This window comes from Sciurus carolinensis, chromosome 6 (genome assembly GCF_902686445.1).
Source record: "Sciurus carolinensis chromosome 6, mSciCar1.2, whole genome shotgun sequence".
Classification (NCBI taxonomy): domain Eukaryota; kingdom Metazoa; phylum Chordata; class Mammalia; order Rodentia; family Sciuridae; genus Sciurus; species Sciurus carolinensis.
In genome coordinates, this window is record NC_062218.1 from 36958094 (window position 1) to 36977218 (window position 19125).

At 34.7% G+C, this 19125-nt stretch overlaps 1 protein-coding gene across 2 annotated transcripts in view; it reads left to right on the plus strand.

Moving 5' to 3' along the window:
- The window catches only part of Ccdc152 (coiled-coil domain containing 152), a 48378-nt gene that overhangs the window by 11509 nt on the left and 17744 nt on the right, over nt 1-19125 (plus strand). For both annotated transcript variants that reach the window (XM_047555811.1, XM_047555812.1), the window contains exons 4-6: nt 7825-7893; nt 12012-12076; nt 15551-15653. In XM_047555811.1, the coding sequence (XP_047411767.1) occupies nt 7825-7893; nt 12012-12076; nt 15551-15653 (237 nt within the window). The remainder of the gene's footprint in view (nt 1-7824; nt 7894-12011; nt 12077-15550; nt 15654-19125) is intronic.

Sequence of the window (19125 nt, forward strand, 5' to 3'; positions counted from 1 at the left end):
GTTTTCTGTTTTGTTGGAGTATAGATTTTCAAAATAGCTTCTAATTATGTTTTATATTTCACTCGTGTCTGTTGTGATATTTCCTTGTTCATTCCGAATTTTAGTAATTTGAATTTTCTCCCTCTTTCTCTTTGTTAGTGTGGCTAAGGGTTTATCAATTTTGTTTATTTTTTCAAAGAACCAACTATTTATTTTGTTAATTTTTCCGATTGTTTCCTTTGTTTCAATTTCATTGATTTCGGCTCTGATTTTAACTATTTCCTGTCTTCTACTACTTTTGGTGTTGGTCTGCTCTTCTTTTTCTAGGGCTTTGAGCTGTAGTGTTAAGTTGTTTATTTGTTGATTTCTACTTCTTTTGTTGAATGTGCTCCATGAAATAAATCTTCCTCTAAGTACTGCTTTCATAGTGTCCCAGAGATTTTGATATGATGTGTCTTTGTTCTCGTTTACTTCTAAGAATTTTTTTATTTCCCTCCTGATGTCTTCTGTTTTCCATTCATCATATAATAGCGTATTATTTAATCTCCAGGTATTGAAGAATTTTCTGTTTTTTATTCTGTCATTTATTTTTAATTTCAATCCATTATGATCTGATAGAATACAAGGTATTATCTCTATCTTATTGTATTTGCTAACAGTAGCTTTGTGGCATAAAATATGGTCTATTTTAGAGAAGGATCCTTGTGCTGCTGAGAAGAAAGTGTATTCATTCTTTGTTGGATGCTATATTCTATATATGTCTGTTAAATCTAAATTGTTGATTGTGTTATTGAGATCTATGGTTTCTTTATTCAATTTTTGTTTGGAGAATCTATCTAGTGATGAGAGAGGTATGTTAAAATCACCTAGTATTAATGTGTTGTGGTCTATTTGACTTCTGGAATTAAGAAGAATTTGTTTGACGTACATGGATGAGCCAATGTTTGGGGCATAGATATTTATGATTGTTATGTCTTGCTGATTTATGCTTCCCTTAAGCAGTATGTAATGTCCTACTTTATCCCTTTTGGCTAGTTTTGGCTTGAAGTCCACATTATCTGAAATGAGGTTGGATACTCTAGCTTTTTTGCTGTGTCCATGTGCGTGGTAGGTTTTTTCCCATCCTTTCACCTTTAGTCTATGGGTATCTCTTTCTATGAGGTGAGTCTCTTGTAGGCAACATATTGTTGGATTTTTCTTTTTAATCCAATCTGCCAGTCTATGTCTTTTGATTGATGAGTTCAGGCCATTAACATTCAGGGTTATTATTGTGATATGATTTGTATTCCCAGTCATTTGACTCATTTTTGTTTTTTGACATGATTTGGTTTCTCCTTTATTTGGCTATTCCTTTAGGCTAGTTCCTCCTGTTGCTGATTTGCATCATTGTTTTTCATCTCTTCCTCATGGAATATTTTGCTGAGAATGTTCTGTAATGCCGGCTTTCTTTTTGTAAATTCCTTTAGCTTTTGTTTATCATGGAAGGATCTTATTTCATTGTCAAATCTGAAAGTAAGTTTTTCTGGGTATAAGATTCTTGGTTGGCATCCATTTTCTTTCAGGGCCTGGTAAATGTTTTTCCAGGCCCTTGTAGCTTTTAGGGTCTGGATTGAAAAATCTGCTGATATTCTTACTGGTTTCCCCCTGAATGTAATTTGATTCTTTTCTCTCATGACCTTTAAAATTCTGTCTTTATTTTGTATGTTAGGTATTTTCATAATAATGTGCCTTGGTGTGGGTCTGTTGTAATTTTGTATATTTGGAGTCCTATAAGCCTCTTGTACTTGGTTTTCCATTTCATTCTTCAGATTTGGGAAATTTTCTGCTATTATTTCATTGAATAGACTGTTCATTCCTTTGTTTTGTTTTCTAAGCCTTCCTCAATCCCAATAATTCTTAAATTTGGCCTTTTCATGATATCCCATAATTCTTGTAGATTCTGTTCATGATTTCTTACCATCTTCTCTGTTTGGTCAACTTTCGTTTCAAGATTAAATATTTTGTCTTCAGTGTCTGAGGTTCTGTCTTCCAGGTGTTCTATTCTATTGGTTATGCTTTCTATGGAGTTTTTAACTTGGTTTATTGTTTCCTTCATTTCAAGGATTTCTGTTTGTTTGTTTGTTTTCAGTATCTCTAACTTTATTGAAATGATCTCTTGCTTCCCATATTTGCTCTTTTAACTGTTGATTGGTGTGATCATTTAATGCCTGCATTTGCTCTTTCATCTCTTCCTTCAATGCCTGCATTTGTTCTTTCATCTCCTCGTTTGCTTCCCTGATTGTTTTAATTATGTACATTCTGAACTCCCTCTCTGACATTTCTTCTGCTGTGCTGTCATTGGGTTTTATTGATAGAGTATCTAGGTTTGTTTGGGACATTTTCTTCCCTTGTTTTCTCATATTGGTCAGATGACAGTGTGACTCTGAGATACTGCAGATTTCCTCTGTTGGCTTATAGTGTCCCTGTAGTTTTCCAGTATATCTCCTCCCAGCCTTCAGTAGCCTGAAGTCTTAGAGGAACTTGATAATGCAGTACTTCCGAAGAAAGCTGCCCCTAGCCCGCTACTGGTTCCAGGCCTTAGAGCTGGCTCTGTGTGGAAAGGCTGTCACTGGGCGTTCTGCTCCGAGAAGCTGGCTGTGAAAGGAGCCTGCTGCCAGAGGGAGCAGGGCTTCTTGGGGAAATTCCTGGCTGCCCTGTCCTGGTCCCTGAAGCTGCCTGCAGGCCGGAGCTAGCCGCTGTCTCCGGGACTTGGAGCTGGTTCTGTGCAGAAAGGCTCTCACTGGTGGGCCTGCTCCAAGAAGCTGGCCGTGTGGAAGGAGCCCGCTGCCGGAGGGAGTAGGGCTACCTGGGGAAGACTCTAGCTGCCCTGCCCTAGTCTGAAAAGTCTCTCCTGACCGGGCCTGCCGCCCGGGCCGAGCTTCACCAGGTGGGGGAGACTCACCCCGTGGCTCTATTTTAGTCCGAGTCTCTCAATGCTTCCCCTTCTTGAATCCTGGGTTCTGGAGTGACAGGAGATGCAGTCACCCTCTAGTTCGCCAACTTGGATTGCCCCATGAAAAGCTCTGTTTCCTTTGTTGAGAAGAAGCTTTTTAGTTTGAATCCATCCCATTTATCGATTCTTGATTTTACTTCTTGCTCTTTAGGTGTCTCATTAAGGAAGTCAGATCCTAAGCTGACATGGTGAAGATTTGTGCCTTCTTTTTCTTCTATTAGGCACAGGATCTCTGCTTCAGTGCCTAAGTCTTTGATCCACTGTGAGTTGAGTTTTGTGCTGGAGGAAAGATAGGGGTGTAATTTCATTTTTTTACATAAGGATTTCTAGTTTTCCCAGCACCATTTGTTGAAGAGGCTATCTTTTCTCCAATTAATGTTTTTGGCACCTTTGTCTAGTATGAGATAACTGATTTATGTGGGTTTGTTTCTGTGTCTTCTTCTGTACCATTGGTCTACATGTCTGTTTTGGTGCCAATACCATGCCATTTTTGTTACTTTTGCTCTATAGTATAGTTTAAGGTTGATATTGTGATGCCTCCTGCTTCACTTTTCTTGCTAAGGATTGCTTTGGTATTCTGTGTCTCTTATATTTCCAAATGAATTTCATGACTGCTTTTTCTATTTCTCTGAAGAATGTCGTTGGAGTTTTAATAGGAATTGCATTAAATCTATATAACACTTGGTAGCATGGCCATTTTTTAATATATTTTTTTAGTTGTAAATGGACACGATACCTTTATTGTATTTATTCATTTTTATGTGGTGCTGAGGATCGAACCCAGTGCCTCATGCATGCCAGGCAAGTGCTCTACCACTGAGCCACAACCCCAGCCCCATGCATGGCCATTTTGACAACATTAATTCTGCCTATCCAAGAACATGGGAGATCTTTCTATCTTTGAAGGTCTTCTTCAATTTCTTTCTGTAGTGTTCTGTAGTTTTCACTGTAGAGGTCTTTCACCTCTTTTACTAGATTGATTCCCAAGTATTTTTTTAAGGTATTGGGAATGGGGTAGTTTTCCTAATTTCTTTATCAGTGGATTCATCATTGATGTATAGGAACACATTTGATTTATGGATGTTGATTTTATATCCTTCTACTTTTCTACAAGTGCTAGAAGTTTTCTGGTGGAATTTTTTGAATCTTCTAAATATAGAATTATGTTGTTGGCAAATAGTGATAGTTTGAGTTCTTCTTTTTCTGTTTGTATCCCTTCAATTTCTTTCATGTAATTGCTCTGGCTAGAGTTTCCAGGTCTATGTTGAATAGAAGTGGTGATAAAGGGCATCCTTGTCTTATTCCAGTTTTTAGAAGGAATGCTTTCAATTTTTCTCCATTTAGAATGATGTTGGCCTTGGTCTTAGCATAGATAGCTTTTACAATATGTTCCTACTATCTCTAGTTTGTCTAGTGTTTTGAACATGAAGGGGTGCTGTATTTTGACAAATGCTTTTTCTGCATCTATTGAGATAATCATATGATTCTTGTCTTTAAGTCTATCAATGTGATGAATTATGTTTACTGATTTCAATATGTTGAACCAACCATAATCCCTGGGATGATCCCCACTTGATCATATCTTTCAAATATTTTTTTATGTGATTTGCCAGAATTTTATTGAGAATTTTTGCATTTGTATTCATCAGGGATATTGTTCTGAAGTTTTCTTTCCTGAGGTGTCTTTGTCTAGTTTTGGTGTCACGGTGATACTTAGCTTTATAGAAGGATTTAGGAGGGATTCCCTCCTTTTCTATTTCATGTAATAATTTCAGGAGTGTTGGTGTTAATTCTTCTTTGAAAGTCTTGTAGAACTCAGCTAAGAATCCCTCTGGTCCTGGGCTTTTCTTGTTTGGTAAGCTTTTGATGGTGTCTTCTATTTTATTGCTTGAAATTGATCTATTTAAATTGTGTATGTCCTCCAGATTCAGTTTGGGTGAATCATATGTCTCTAGAAATTTGTTGATGTCTTCAAGATCTTCTATTTTATTTGAGTATAAATTTTCAAAATAGTTTCTAATTATCTTCTGTATTTCAGTAGTGTCCGTTGTGATATTTCCTTTTTATCACAAATTTTAGTAATTTAAGTTTTCTCTCTCTTTTTGTTTGATAGCATGGCTAAGGTTTTATAAATTTTATTTATTTTTCAAAGAACCTACTTTTTGTTTTGTCAGTTTTTTAATTGTGTCTTGTTTCAATTTGGACTTAATAGACACATACAGAATATTTCATCCATCAATGAGTGAATATACTTTCTTTTCTCAGTAGCACATGGACCCTTCTCTAAAATAGACCATATCTATATCTTATGCCACAAAGCAACCCTTAGCAAGTACAAAAAAATAGAGATACTACCCTGCATTCTATTAGATAATAATAGATGAAATGAGAAATCAATGAGAAAACAAAAAGTAGAAGCTACTCCAACACCTGGAGACTAAATAATACACTATTGAATGACAAATGGATAGCAGAAGATATCAAGAATGAAATGAAAAAATACTTGGAGGTAAATGAGAACACCAAAACAACATATCGAAATCTCTGGGACACTATGAAGGCAGTGCTAAAAGGAAAGTTCATTGCATTGAGCTCTTTCATTAAAAGAATAGAATATCAACAAATAAAATGACCTAATATTACATCTCAAAGCCCCAGAAAATTAAGAACAAATCAACACCAAAAGCAGTAGAAGATAGAAAATAATTAAAATTAGATCTGAAATTAATGTTTTCATTACACTTAATATTTCCAACTATTCTATGAAATATATATCAATACCCAAATTGCTAGTTAATGATAGAGCCTAAATTTGAGCACAAAGTGATTATTAAATTATATAAGAAATAATATTCTGAACTCTAATTTTTAGGAAAATTTAATAGTATACTAATTTTTAAATTATATAATAAAGTCTAACAGAAAAGATAATGTGTGTTAAGATTTGCAAAGAAAATTAAAAGCCATTTGTTATGGTTTAGATATGAGGTGTCACCCAAAAGATCATTTCACAGGTGAAATGATTGGGTCATTAGAGCCTTGACCTGATCAGTGCATTAATCCACTTGAATGGATTAACTGGGTGATAACTATAGGCAGGTGGGGTGTAACTGGAGGAGGTAGGTCACTGGGAGACATGCCTTTGGGGTCTGTGTTTTGTCCCTGGTAGTCTCTCTCTGCTTCCTGTTACCATGTCTTTATCTGCTTTCCTATGTGGTGCTCTTCTACATCTCCAGTCCAGAGCAGTGGAGTTGACCTTCTGTAGACTAAAACTGGTTGCCCCAGATAAACTTTTCTTCCTCTAATTGTTCTTGTCAGGCCTTTTGGTCACAGTGGCATGAAGGCTGACTAAAACACCATTATTCCAAGTTACTCAATGGTATTTTACCTTATGAAGAATTCCTCGTCGGGCCTGTTTCAATTGTAGAAAAAAATGTGGTGAGAGAGCCACCTTGTGTTCAAATTTTGAAAGCACACTTTTTTATTTTAAGAAAATCCATTGTATTTTCAGGTACAGGGCTTGGTTTTCAATATGCTGCTGATTGAAGTAAATTTAGCTATCAAGCTTTATGAATTGCTGAATTAATCATAGTAAAATACACAAATATTAGTAATAGCAAAAAGCATGTCTTATTTTTTAATTATAGTAACTAGCATAGTAACATACCTGAAACAGGTTCTCAGCTAATATCTGTCAAATTTAATTTAATCATCGTTCTATTACAGGAAAATAGCAAGGTAGAGAAAATGGAAGATGGTGAAAAATTTGAATGGATGGTAAGAACAACAGGGAGGGCAGTAGGTAGTGAAAGTCCACAAGAGTAGAACCTAATATCTTAATAAAACTTTTCACTTTTGCAAAATGCTTTCATTTCTGTAAGATAGTTTTTAAAAGTACATGGAGACTGCAGAATCTCTAATTGGAAAGTGAAAATTTTGTATTTTTCCTTCACAGTATCTGTTTTTTCATTTAGTCATAAAATAAATATTATTTTCTGGCCAGAGCTTCTCCACTTATCCCTTTCCTGTTTCATCTTACTGCAATATTGCCTATCTGTCAAACAGTTCACCCAACAGATACTTCTGAATTGCATATCATGGACCACGGTTGTTCTCAATACCATAGGGAAATGGTAAGAAAAACAAAAAATAGTTTCTGCTGTCATGAAGCTTATAGCTAAGCAGAATGCTAAAGTCACAGAAATTTACACCACTGTTCCTCCACATCAAAGGTGTGGCTATTGGTGGTGGAAACCAAGAGTATGATCAAGGCTTGAATGCATATGTCAGGGCTCCAACTTTTGCAATGAAGGGTTCATCTCCCAGTATGTCAGAAACCATTGGCATCAAAGTTTCTGATGCCTTGTTAATATTGTCATTGAGTCTTTAATTCATTTATGTTACTGTGTCTTGCATGAGTATTAAGAGGACAGGTTGGAGGTCAGTGAGTAAGAAAAGCCCCATCTTCTTCTCACTAGCTCTGGCCCTCTACCTGTGAACAAAACAATATAATTTGGCTCTTTTTAGGAGGTGTTCTATCATGGAAGATATGCATGTATACATTTCTCATGGTTCCCCAAATATATTTTAGCGTGCCTTACTTTCAGAATACACGTTGCTAATGCTTATGAGAGGATCTTTAACATATTGTGCTTCAGAAAACTCAGTACTGAATATTGGAATTCACTTGACTCAAAGGGATATAGGAAGTATTATATATAATTTACTTTGAGAGGCCTGGTTGCTTTGTAAGACCTTACAATTGTCAATCAAATGTTATTTTATTTTAATAATTTCAGCAAAAAGACCAAAATGAAAGCAAAGGATTTTCAAATTTACCTTTTATGTTTTAGAATGTGCTACTCTTCATAATATGATAAAAGGGCTACAACAGACCCTCGAATATCAACACAATTTGAAAGGTAAGTTAGGGGAGGAAAATCTTTTAAAAGACATGATTTGTTTGAGCCCCTTTAAAATTAAAGTTTTTTTTTTTTTTATTGTTGACAAATGCCTTTTGTGTTCTTCAATTCATCAGCTAAGGGCAAGACTTTTTTCTATTAAAAATACTTTCCTAAATGATTACAAAATAAGAAATGCTATGCTAAACAGAACCGTTCAGTCATATTCTATTTGACAAGGACATCCAGAAATGTTTTATGATCGATCATGTTAGTTCTTTTTATCACTTTCAAATGTCTATAAGTACACAGTTCTGTCTCATTATCCACTGATGAATGGTTTCAGGAACCTTGCAGATACCAAAAGTGTGAATGCTCTGGTTCTTTATAGAAAATGGCATAGTGTTCATACAACCTAGTTGTATCCCCCTATACTTTAAAAATGCCTGACACAATGTAAATGTTATATAAATAGTAATACTGCATTATTTTGGGAATAATGATAAGAAATATCTATGCATATGCAGTAAAGACACAATTTTGTTGTTTTAAAAAAAGTATAACCAATTTATTTAATCGAATTGTATATAACACAGAACCTTCAAAATGAAGAACCAAAGACTCAGAAGAAATTGTCTACTTTTATGCTTAGTTTCGATGAAGAATGGACAGCTGTATAGAAATGTGATTAGACAAAAGGGTATGATCTAATACAATAGAGTGAGGGTGGAAAACTCAGCAAGGCCCTTTTATTTGCATTTTCTTTGACTTCTCAATATGATATTACTTTCCCTTGAGTATGGGGCAGGGCCCCTCTGGAATGAGGTTCTTATAACCTATGTTCAAAGAAGGTAGGTCAGAGAATTTTTTTTAATTTTTTAAAATTTTATTTGTTCTAATTAGTTCTACACAGTCAGTAGAATGAATTTATACACTTTTATAGATTATACATAAATACAGTGTAATCTCATTTTTCTGATAATACATATTACAGGATCACATCAGTACAGTTTTGTTTTTTAACATTTTTGATCCATGACTGCTTGAACCTGGGGGAACCCATAGATACAGAAGGCCAACAATTTCCTCTCAGTGGCACTCTTGGTTTTTAATGACCAGTTTTGAAGGGTGAATGTTTACTAGTTAAACCATGAATAGTCTATTCAAACTACTGTGCTGGTTTACCATTTGATTTTGTGTCATAAAACTAAGACTATATTAGTGCGGGTAAAACCAACACAATCAGTTCATTCTGTACTTAATTACATTAACCCAACAGGCCTACCGTTTACAAAACACAGTGATCAAGTGTTTATACTGTTCTGTTTCCACTATGCATTGACAGATTTTCCTTTACTATATCAGATATTAGACTAAATTCCAACATAAAACTCAGATCAAATAAGCATTTCTTATCTTAGACCTCAGTTTTAATATATAAGGAAAGTACTTATATATATGTAAGTATGGTAAAATATTCTTCTTATATGTCATTTCTTTACTTTGTCATGTTATATCTTTTTGTCCTTGTAGTTTTTAAATTTATGTGTATCTTAAGAAATACTATTAGTTCTTACTCTCCCCACATTGCTTTCCTCTAAATTGGGAAACTTCATGCCATCTTATCAATGCTAAGGACTCTGAACAACTTTTCTCTTCTTCATGACTGGAATATGACACCCAGCTAGATTAAATAAGTGTGAAAATTCATGGTCCTTTCCAGGCCTCTTATTCTAGGAATCAGATGTTATTTAACTATTCTCAGGCTTTTGTTAAAAGAAAACGTCTATTTTAAGTTCAATAGTTTGAAGTGCTATGAAATCAATTTTGAATATATTAAATGTTGTTTGCTTTTTGGGTTTGGGTTTTGTGTATGTGTGGTTTTGTCGTTGTTGTTGTTGGTATTGGTGGTGGTGGTTTTTTGTTTTGGGGTTTTTTTGGTACCAAGTGTTGAACCCAAGGTCATTAACCACTGGGCAACATCCCCAGCCCTTTTTATGTTTTACTTTGAGATAGGGTTTTGCTAAGTTGCTTAGGGCCTCCCAAAATTGCTGAGGCTGTCTTTGAACTTATGATCCTCCTGCCTCAGCCTCCTGAGTTGCTGGGATTACAGGCGTGCACCAGCTAAGTGTTGTTTCTTTGTAAAAAGATATCAAATAGATCAACAGTCAAGCATACCATCTTTTCACAGTTACGGTGATACAGGTTTTTTTTTCCAGTTTTATTGAGATAAAGTTGACAGTTAAAAGTTGCATATATTTAAAGTGTACAACTTGATTATTTGACACATTATCAACTATTCACCACGATCAAGCTAATTAACATAACCATCACTTCTCATAGTCACGAAAATATTTAAGATCTACCCTCTTATCAGATTTCAAGTATATAACGGCACTGTTAGCTATAGTCACACTGGTAAACTTTGCATCTTCAGAACTTATTTCTCTTGTATAGCCAAAACTTTGGAGTCCTTGACAAACATCTCCCCATATCTAAGACCCTTGGTGGCCACAATTGTACTGTTTCTGTATTAGTTCAACGTTTTCAAATTCTACATATAATTCATGTGGTGTTTGTCTTTCTGCATCTGACTTATTTCACTTAGCATGATATCCTCCAGGTTTTCATCTATTTTGTTACAAGTGGCAAAATTTCTCTGTTTTATTTTTCGTCGTGATACTGGGGATTAACCCAGGGCCTCATGCATGCTGATGAGCCAAACTACCACTAAGCTACATCTCCAACTCCTGATCTTTTATTTTTTAAGACTGAATAATATTCTATTAAATATCACTTTTTTAAAGTCCATTCATTCATTGTCAGACATTTATGTTGCCTTTACTCCTTGGTTGTTGTGAATAATACTGAAATAAATATGAAAGCACAAATATCTCTTTGGTATGCATATTTCTTTTTCTTTGAATGTGTACTCAGAAGAAAGATTGCTAGATCATATCATAGTTCTATTTTTAATTTTTTTAGGAACCTCCATACTATTTTTCATAATGGTTGTACCAACTTGCCAACAATATAAAAAAGTTCTTTTCACATCCTTGCCAACACTTGTTTGCTATCTTTCATCCTTCTGGTAATAGTCACTGGAACAGGTATAAAGTTAATTAGACAATTTTTCACATCTCCCCACGTCTTATTTCCAGATCCCAAGAGACATACCCAGAAGAAAAACAGGAAAAGCAATTAAAAGGCAAACTAATACTCCTTCCCCACTTCCATGAGTCCTTCTAGACAGTGATAAGGGTCATAAAAACTTTCAATCCAATAGGAAATTTGAATTTTAAATTGACCTGGATGCTTAGTGATCAGAGTTAACTAGAGTGTTTTAATCTGTCCAAATCAGAAACCTAAAAGGTAAAAATTCTCCCTTTTTCTTTGCCTACCCTATCCAAAGTCATTAAATTCCCTAGTAATTCTACCATCTAAATAGTCTTTCTTATTGCCTGCTTTTCTGTACAAACTCCTAATCTAATTTAGGTTTCCCATATATTATCTACATTGCCAGAGAATTTTTCTAGCATGCAACTATAATCATCTCACTTCTTCATTGTTCAAAATTTTATAACTTCCTATTACCTATATTCATGGAGTTATGTCCACCTCGTTGATATTTCCTAACCTATATAGCACTTCTTCCTCACACTTTGTACTTATGCAATCCTGTACTTAAATTGTTCTTTTTCTAAGCTTGCTGGACTCACTCAAGTCCATTGTCTCCTGCACCGTGTTCTATGTCTAGCATGCCCTTCCATAGCAGGGAATAAGCCTTACCACTTAAATCTCATCTCAGGTGATTCTTTTTCTACAAAAACTTTCCAAACTTGAAGTGGATTGATGTAGGTCTTTCTTCCACAGGTCCGCACAGTATTTCAGACACACCGCAATTGTAAGAACAGTTGTCATAGCATATGGTTACTATTTACATACCTGTCTCACCATTAGTGTGGAAGCTCTGTGAAGAGCAAGACTCTCTCTTTACTTTTACAGTCCCAGTGTCTAGTACAGTGCTAGATGCATATTTGTTGAGTGCATAAGTGAATGGAAACTAAAATGTTAAGTATATTCACATATTAATTAAAAAGTGCTATATATTGGAACGCTCTTTGATTATTTTTATACAGGTGAAAATGAACAACTAAAAAGAAATGCTGATCTTATAAAAGAGAAGTTAAAATCTCATGAACAGGTAAGTTTGTATATAATTGTATTAAATTAAGTCCTTATGGAGCATTTGTTTATTTAAATTAGAAAAAGAGATTGCTTTATTAATAAACAGCCAAAAATTTGTGCATATGTGGACATATGTATTTTACTTGCCAAAATCTTTAATAAATGAAAACTTCTTTTATAAATAATACAAGTTGTGAGAATTCTAGTCTTTTTATAAAATAGAATATACTAATATATCACTAATACTACCTTTTCTTTCTACTAAAAAGAGCCAGTTATTTTGCTATGTATTTTTCAATTGTGTTAGTGTAGTCTTTATATTATATTCTATTAAACACTTTTAAAGTTTTTCATTATAAAGTAAGTCTGTTCTCCTTATGATTTAGGTAATCATTTCATCATTCAAATAAAGGCTACATTTTATGTGAATTACAAATTAATTCTCTTCCAAGGGCCACCACACCTCTGCTACACTTCCTTTTCTCCTACAGGAGCAATCTAGTGATGGCAATTGCAGGACACATAATATAGTACTTAAAAAACGTAAAAAGTTATTAATAAATGGCGGTTATTATTCCTCTTCCCTTTGGGAATTTATTATGTTAACTTTCTCATCTCTGAGAGTCAATATATCAAATTCTGGCAGATTTTAGATCTCTAAAACTCGAATTGTATCTGAAGCGGGTTCAACTTGAAAGATCTTCTCTAATTTCTGTCTTATGTGAGAAGAAACACAAGCTAACTGTGAAACTGCCCAAGACTTCTGAGTAAGACCAGTAAATAAAAAAGTGTCTTCTCTGTGCTCCTGAAACATTAAGCTTTTCATCACCAACTTTGAGATAGTTTAAGGCTCTCTGGGATGTATAATGTTCTTTTTTCTCTTTCCCTTTCTTTTCCCTCCTTCCTTTATTCTTGCTTGATCCCTTTCATATCTTGACTCTAGAGCTCAACAATAGATGGTGAAGTCAGGCTGTAATTGCAGCAGGGAGAAGAGAAGATTTTGCCTTCTTTCCCTTCTGAAATTTTAAGCTCTAGAAAACTGCTTTATCTCAAGTACTACAGAAATTTTTTCAGAAAGCTGGAAATAATGAGAAAACATGACAACACAACATTTTGAATTTCTTAATTATCTTAATTATCTGCTGTCCAAAGTAAGCTAAAAAAAAAATGACCTCAATCCAGTGAGGATTCACTAGTACAAAACCTTCAGGGGTACATTAAAAACTCACAGATAACCATTCCCTAGGAACAAATTCTGGGGGTACTTCATGGCAATATTTGTGAGATTGGGAAGATTTTTATAATTTACATACAGAAAATCCTTAAAACAAGAATGCAACTAGAGGCTATCTTTGAGGATATAAAGTTTCCAGAAACAGATGAGAAAAAGACAACAAACTATAATTTATTGGGGCTTGGTGCTATTAGAAAAAAAAAGAGAAGGAATTGCATTCCTTAGGACTGGCATAGGCTAAAATGAGGGAGAAGAACTACTGAAACACAGCCCAGCTTAGCCCAGAAATGAGGATACCTTTATGCCTGAAAGCTGGAGTGAAAAGCTGTCTTACAAATCAGTGAATTCATTCCATCTTAGTGGTAGCATATTCAGGTAGCAAAGTCAGTGGGGAATGGAAAGGAGCACAGAATTTTCTTTTGTCATTTCTCAGAGCAGCAACAACAGTGTAACCAGTATAGTTTATAAAATCCACTCTGGCTTTTCTAATTGCCCATCTAAGAAATCTATATATATGCATATGAAAATGGCACTTTGGGAGATTCATCCCTATATTCACCTGCCCAGCTTTAATCAGAGCCAAGAAGTTGAATAGGTTTGGTCATTTCTGCAGTTTACCTTGTATGTTAGTAACACAAATAGCAATCCAGACTATATCCCTTAAATGAAGGTAATCTGGAGGAATGCATATCTGTTTTTAATTATAGACACACAAGTCAGTACATCTTTTTGTGTTGGTGTTATTTAGTTTTACTTCCTCAATACCACTGAATGTCTGCTAATAGCTATGAATCTGTCCTGGGGAAAATGCTCAAAGGAAAGTGTGCTTGTGTGCATGTGCAACACACACACACACACACACACACACACATACACATATACAAATTTTGCATGAAATTTCAGGAAGTTGATGGACTATGAAAAGCTGGGTCTAGACCAGCTAATAGATCTGACCTACATAATTCTTACTGGTATTCACTTTTATTCAACAAATATATATCAAGATAGATAGATGATTGATTGATAGATAGATAGACAGATAGATGCAAGGAGTTGGGAATACAATGGTGAATCCCATCTGAGCTTTTATTATGTTTAGAGACTTTTGACTTTTTGCCTCTATTATTGTCTTTTTTCTACTCTGCTATTTAACTTTTGTTATTTTTGCTTTTATTTTCTCTTGCCTACAGCTAAGGCCTCTGCCTTGTTTCTTTATATAAGACAATATACCTGGCAAATTGTTAAATTCATTTGGGGGGATTTTTCTCCCATTACTACTCTTTGCTCCACTCCTTGTTATAATAATAAATTATCCCTATGTTTCCATAACCTAAGAAACTAATCTCCACAGCCACTGGGGACTTTTCATGTCTCAAATACATCTTTCTCTGGATACTTTCTCACAAAGCCAATGCTCACCATGGGTAATTCTTAACCTTTACTGGGAATTAGAAATATTCATATAATTTTCAGAAATAGAAGTTCAGTCCAGACCATTCATTAGAGTAAATTTACAATCTATCAGACAGTACCTTCTGTTAAGTCTAAAGTTTAGCTTTGGATTATATTGGACATATATTTTAATATTGTAGTGGCATTTATTCATACAGTTAAATCAATTATTTTGAACGAACACAATATACTAAACACTGATCAGGTATATTCAGGAAACAAAGATAAGACATTGTTTTAGTATGATCTTCATCTTCTTGGATCAGAAACTGGTCTTTCTTGTGGAACTCATAGAAGCAGAGAGTACAGTGGTGGTTAACAGGAGCTGTGGGTGTTGGGGAAGTTGCTGAAGGGTGAGCTATGACTGGATAGCTGCTGGTCAAAGGATAGAAGATTTCAGTTCAGTAACTATTGTACAACACAGTGATTATAGTTAGAAATAATATATCATATATATGAAAATTGCCAAGAGAGTAGATTTCAAATATTCTTAACCACAAAAAAGTATGAGATAATAGATATATTAATTAGTTTGATTTTGTCATTTCACCATGAATATATATATATATGAAAACAAGTGATACATTGTATATAATTTTTGTCAATTAAAAAATTAAAATGCATACACATAAAGAAATTGGTCTATCTCACAGCTAATTATTCAAACAATGGGCAATATTTTTCCATTCTAGATATGATTACATATTGAAATAAATATAAACTAAAAATTTCACCTTACCAGTTAATCAAAAATTATGCATACATATTTAGATTGAAAAAATGAATATATATTTTAATCTCTAGGAATATAAAAATAATATTGCCAAACTTGTGAGTGAAATGAAAATCAAAGAGGAGGAACATAAAATAGTAATAAGCAAACTTTATCAGGATATGCAGAAAAAAGGTAAGTTTATTTTTAATTTACTGAGTCTAAGATACCATAAAACAGTTGCATATTTTTTTTCATTAATAGCCATTATTCTTGAATATACTGTCTTGATACATTTTAATTTAGGTTTCATATCATTGTATACATTTATGTGATATATTTCAAAATTTCATTTGTAGTGTTTGCATTTACATTATCTAATATGAGTGATCTTAATATACATGTATAAGTAATAATGTATTTATAAGCTCAGCATATTGAATATAATTTTACTAATGAAATTTTCTTCAGTGTTTTGCAGGTGTCATAAGCTTATATTGAGGTTTAATTGGTTTATCATGGCTATTAAAATCTTCCTAGCCGGGTGTGGTGGCACATACCTGTAATCCCAGTGACTTGGGAGACTGAGGCAGGAAGATGGTGAGATCAAAGTCAGCCTCAGCAAAAGTGAGGTGATAAGCAACTCAGTGAGACCCTGTCTCTACATAAAATACCAAATAGGTCTGGGAATATGACTTTGTGGCCGAGTGCCTCTGAGTTCAATCCCCAGTACAAAATAAATAAATAAATCTTCCTTAATGGGCCCATCTTTATGCATATTGTATGCAAAAGTTAACTTGAAATGAATGATAAGTCTAAATGTAAAATCAAACAACATCAAACTGATAGAAGAAAGCATGAAAATATCTTTGTAAATTATGCCTTTTAAGTAGGCATAATTTCTTGGAAGGAAACAAAAAGCACAATAAAGGATCATGCACAATATTAAGCATATTTGGCTGCCCATCTATTAACTATCTCTACAACTATCCATGAGTAAGTCCCTTCCGTTGCTCTCTGACCTTCCTAGTCATTGTGGTAATTGTGGCTTCCTGGCTTTTCATGGTTAAGCATCTGGCTTCTAATATACCATGGAAACTGACAATCTTGTATGACCACCTCTTCTACTGTTGACCCCAGCTACAGAGAAAAATAAATATTGAACTTTTGGTGATGCTGGTTTGCTTCTCACCAATACATTTCTGATAGCTTTGGTTAATAGTTAATCTTCTGGCCTTACATGGTATATTCATTCCAATATGCCAACTTTCATTTTTTATTAGTGCACATTAATTATTTGGAATAATGATTCCATATACATATGCAATATACATAAACAATAATGGTTTAATCATACATGCATATAGCATATTTTAATCATTTCCATGCCTACATTACCTCCTCTTTACTCCCCTCTTTCCTGCCCCCTTTTTCCTAATAGTCTCCTTTCTACTTTCATAGCATCTTCCCCATCCCATCCCAGATTCCACATATGAGAGAAAACTTTCAATATTTGTCTTTCTGAGTTTGGCTTATTTCACTTAGCATGTTTATATCTAGTCCCATTCATTTTCCTAAATCAACATGACTTGTTCTTCATTACAACCAAAGAATACTTTGTTGTGTGCATATTTGCCACATTTTTTTTTTATCTGTTCATCAGTTGATCGGCACCTAGGCTCTTCCCATAACTTTCTATTGTGAATTGTGCCACAATAAACACAGGTATGCAGGTATTTCTATAGTATGCAGACTTTAATTCCTTCAGGTATACACTGAGTACTGATGTATCTGGATCATGCAGTACTTATATTTTCAACTTTTTGAGGAACCTCCACAGTGATTTGTACAGTGATTCTACTGATTTATATTCCCACCAACAGTATATAAGGGATTTCCCCCATATCTTTGGAAGCATTTATTGTTCAGTTTCTTTCTTTCTTTGTTTAAATTCTTGAAGATAGCAATTCTGAGTAGGGTAAGATGAACTCTAAATGTACTTTTGATATGCATTTCCCTAATGGCTAACGATGTTGAACATTTTTATAAAATATTTTTTATAAAATTATTGACCATTTTTATTTCTTTTTTGAGAAGTGTCTGCTCAATTCATTTGCCTGTCTATTGACTGGGTTATTTACTTTTTTGGTATTTACTTTCTTGAGTCCTTTATATATTCTGGATATTAGTCCTCAGTCAGAAGAGTTGCTAAGATTTTTCTCCCATTCTGTAACCTCTCTGTTCACTCTGTTGTTTCCTTTGCTGTGCAAAAGCTTTTTAATTTGGTGCAATTCCATTTGTCAATTCTTACTGTTATTTCCTGAGCTTTTGAAGTCCTATTCAGGAAGTTATTGACTGTGCCTACATCTTGAAGAGTTTCCCTTTTTTTTTTTTTCTAAGTATTTTCCAAGTTTCAAGTCTTATATTCAAGTCTTTGATCTGTTTTGAATTCATTTTTGTACAGGGTGAGCATTTAGGGATCTAGTCTCAATCTTCTACTATGGAGATATGGTTTTCCCAGTACCATTTGTTAAAGAAGTTGTCTTTTCCAATGTATGTCAAGAATCAGGAAACTGTAGTTGTGTGAGTTTATTTCTGTGCCTTCTGTTGTATTCCATTGATCCATTGTCTGTTTTTAAGGCAATACCATGCTGTTTTGTTACAATGACTTTGTAATATATTTTCATATCTGTTAATATAATATTTCCAGCATTGCTCTTGTTGCTCATGATGGCTTTAGCTATTCTGGGTCTTTTATTCTTCCATAAGAATTTTTGGGGACTTTAGAACATCAGCCATGGCCCCCTTCTTCCTGCTGGGAGAAGTCTGTATTATTACCTTAAAATAAAACCTGCTTAATATGCTTGCCTTGGCGTGCTTCTCTAGTGTTCAATCTTCAACATTAGAAGGAGCAGAACTCGTCACCGGTAAACGGCGGTATCAGATTTGGAGGTCCCACCGAGATTTACGCCAAGTTATACAAGTTTTTAAAGCAGGGAATTTATCAAGCTGCTATTCTCCAGATTAAACTTGTCTGTAATGCCCACTAGAATAAAGACTGGAAGCTACAAATGAAAGAAAGATTCTTCAGCAAATGTGCCTGATAACTATCAAGAGAAACTGCCAGAGTCAGAAGTTTTTAGTCAGTTTAAGGACTGCAGACCTTCCTAAGCTACACAGAAACACCCACCCCCAGATGACTTTACAACCTGCTCTTCCCCAACCAGACTTCACCTTGGACCCCTCGATTGACCCGATTTTTAAAAAAGGAACTCCAAACTGCTTGCCCCTCGCTGCCCCCTTTCAGCTTCGAAGCAGCCAGAACGACTGACGCCCCCTTTCTTTTCCTTAAAGCAGTTAGGAGTTCCTAAAGCTAAAGGGGGGAATGAAGCCAGAACTAAGGACAGGTATTTAGTGTAGAAATAGGAAATCGGGTCAATTCGAGGAAATGAAGCCATGAAGCCATCTGCCACTGGAAGTTGGAGACTGCCCCTGGAAGAATGGAATGTCAAGGATCTCTGGAGCCCATTGATTACCAAATTTACCTGCCTTTATCAAGGACTGAAAGCAAGGAGTTGCTAATTAATGCCCCCTGGGCCCTTGCCTGCCTGAATCACCTTGGCCCTCCCCCTGCCCATGGTTTCTCACTTAATGCAAAACCAGGCCT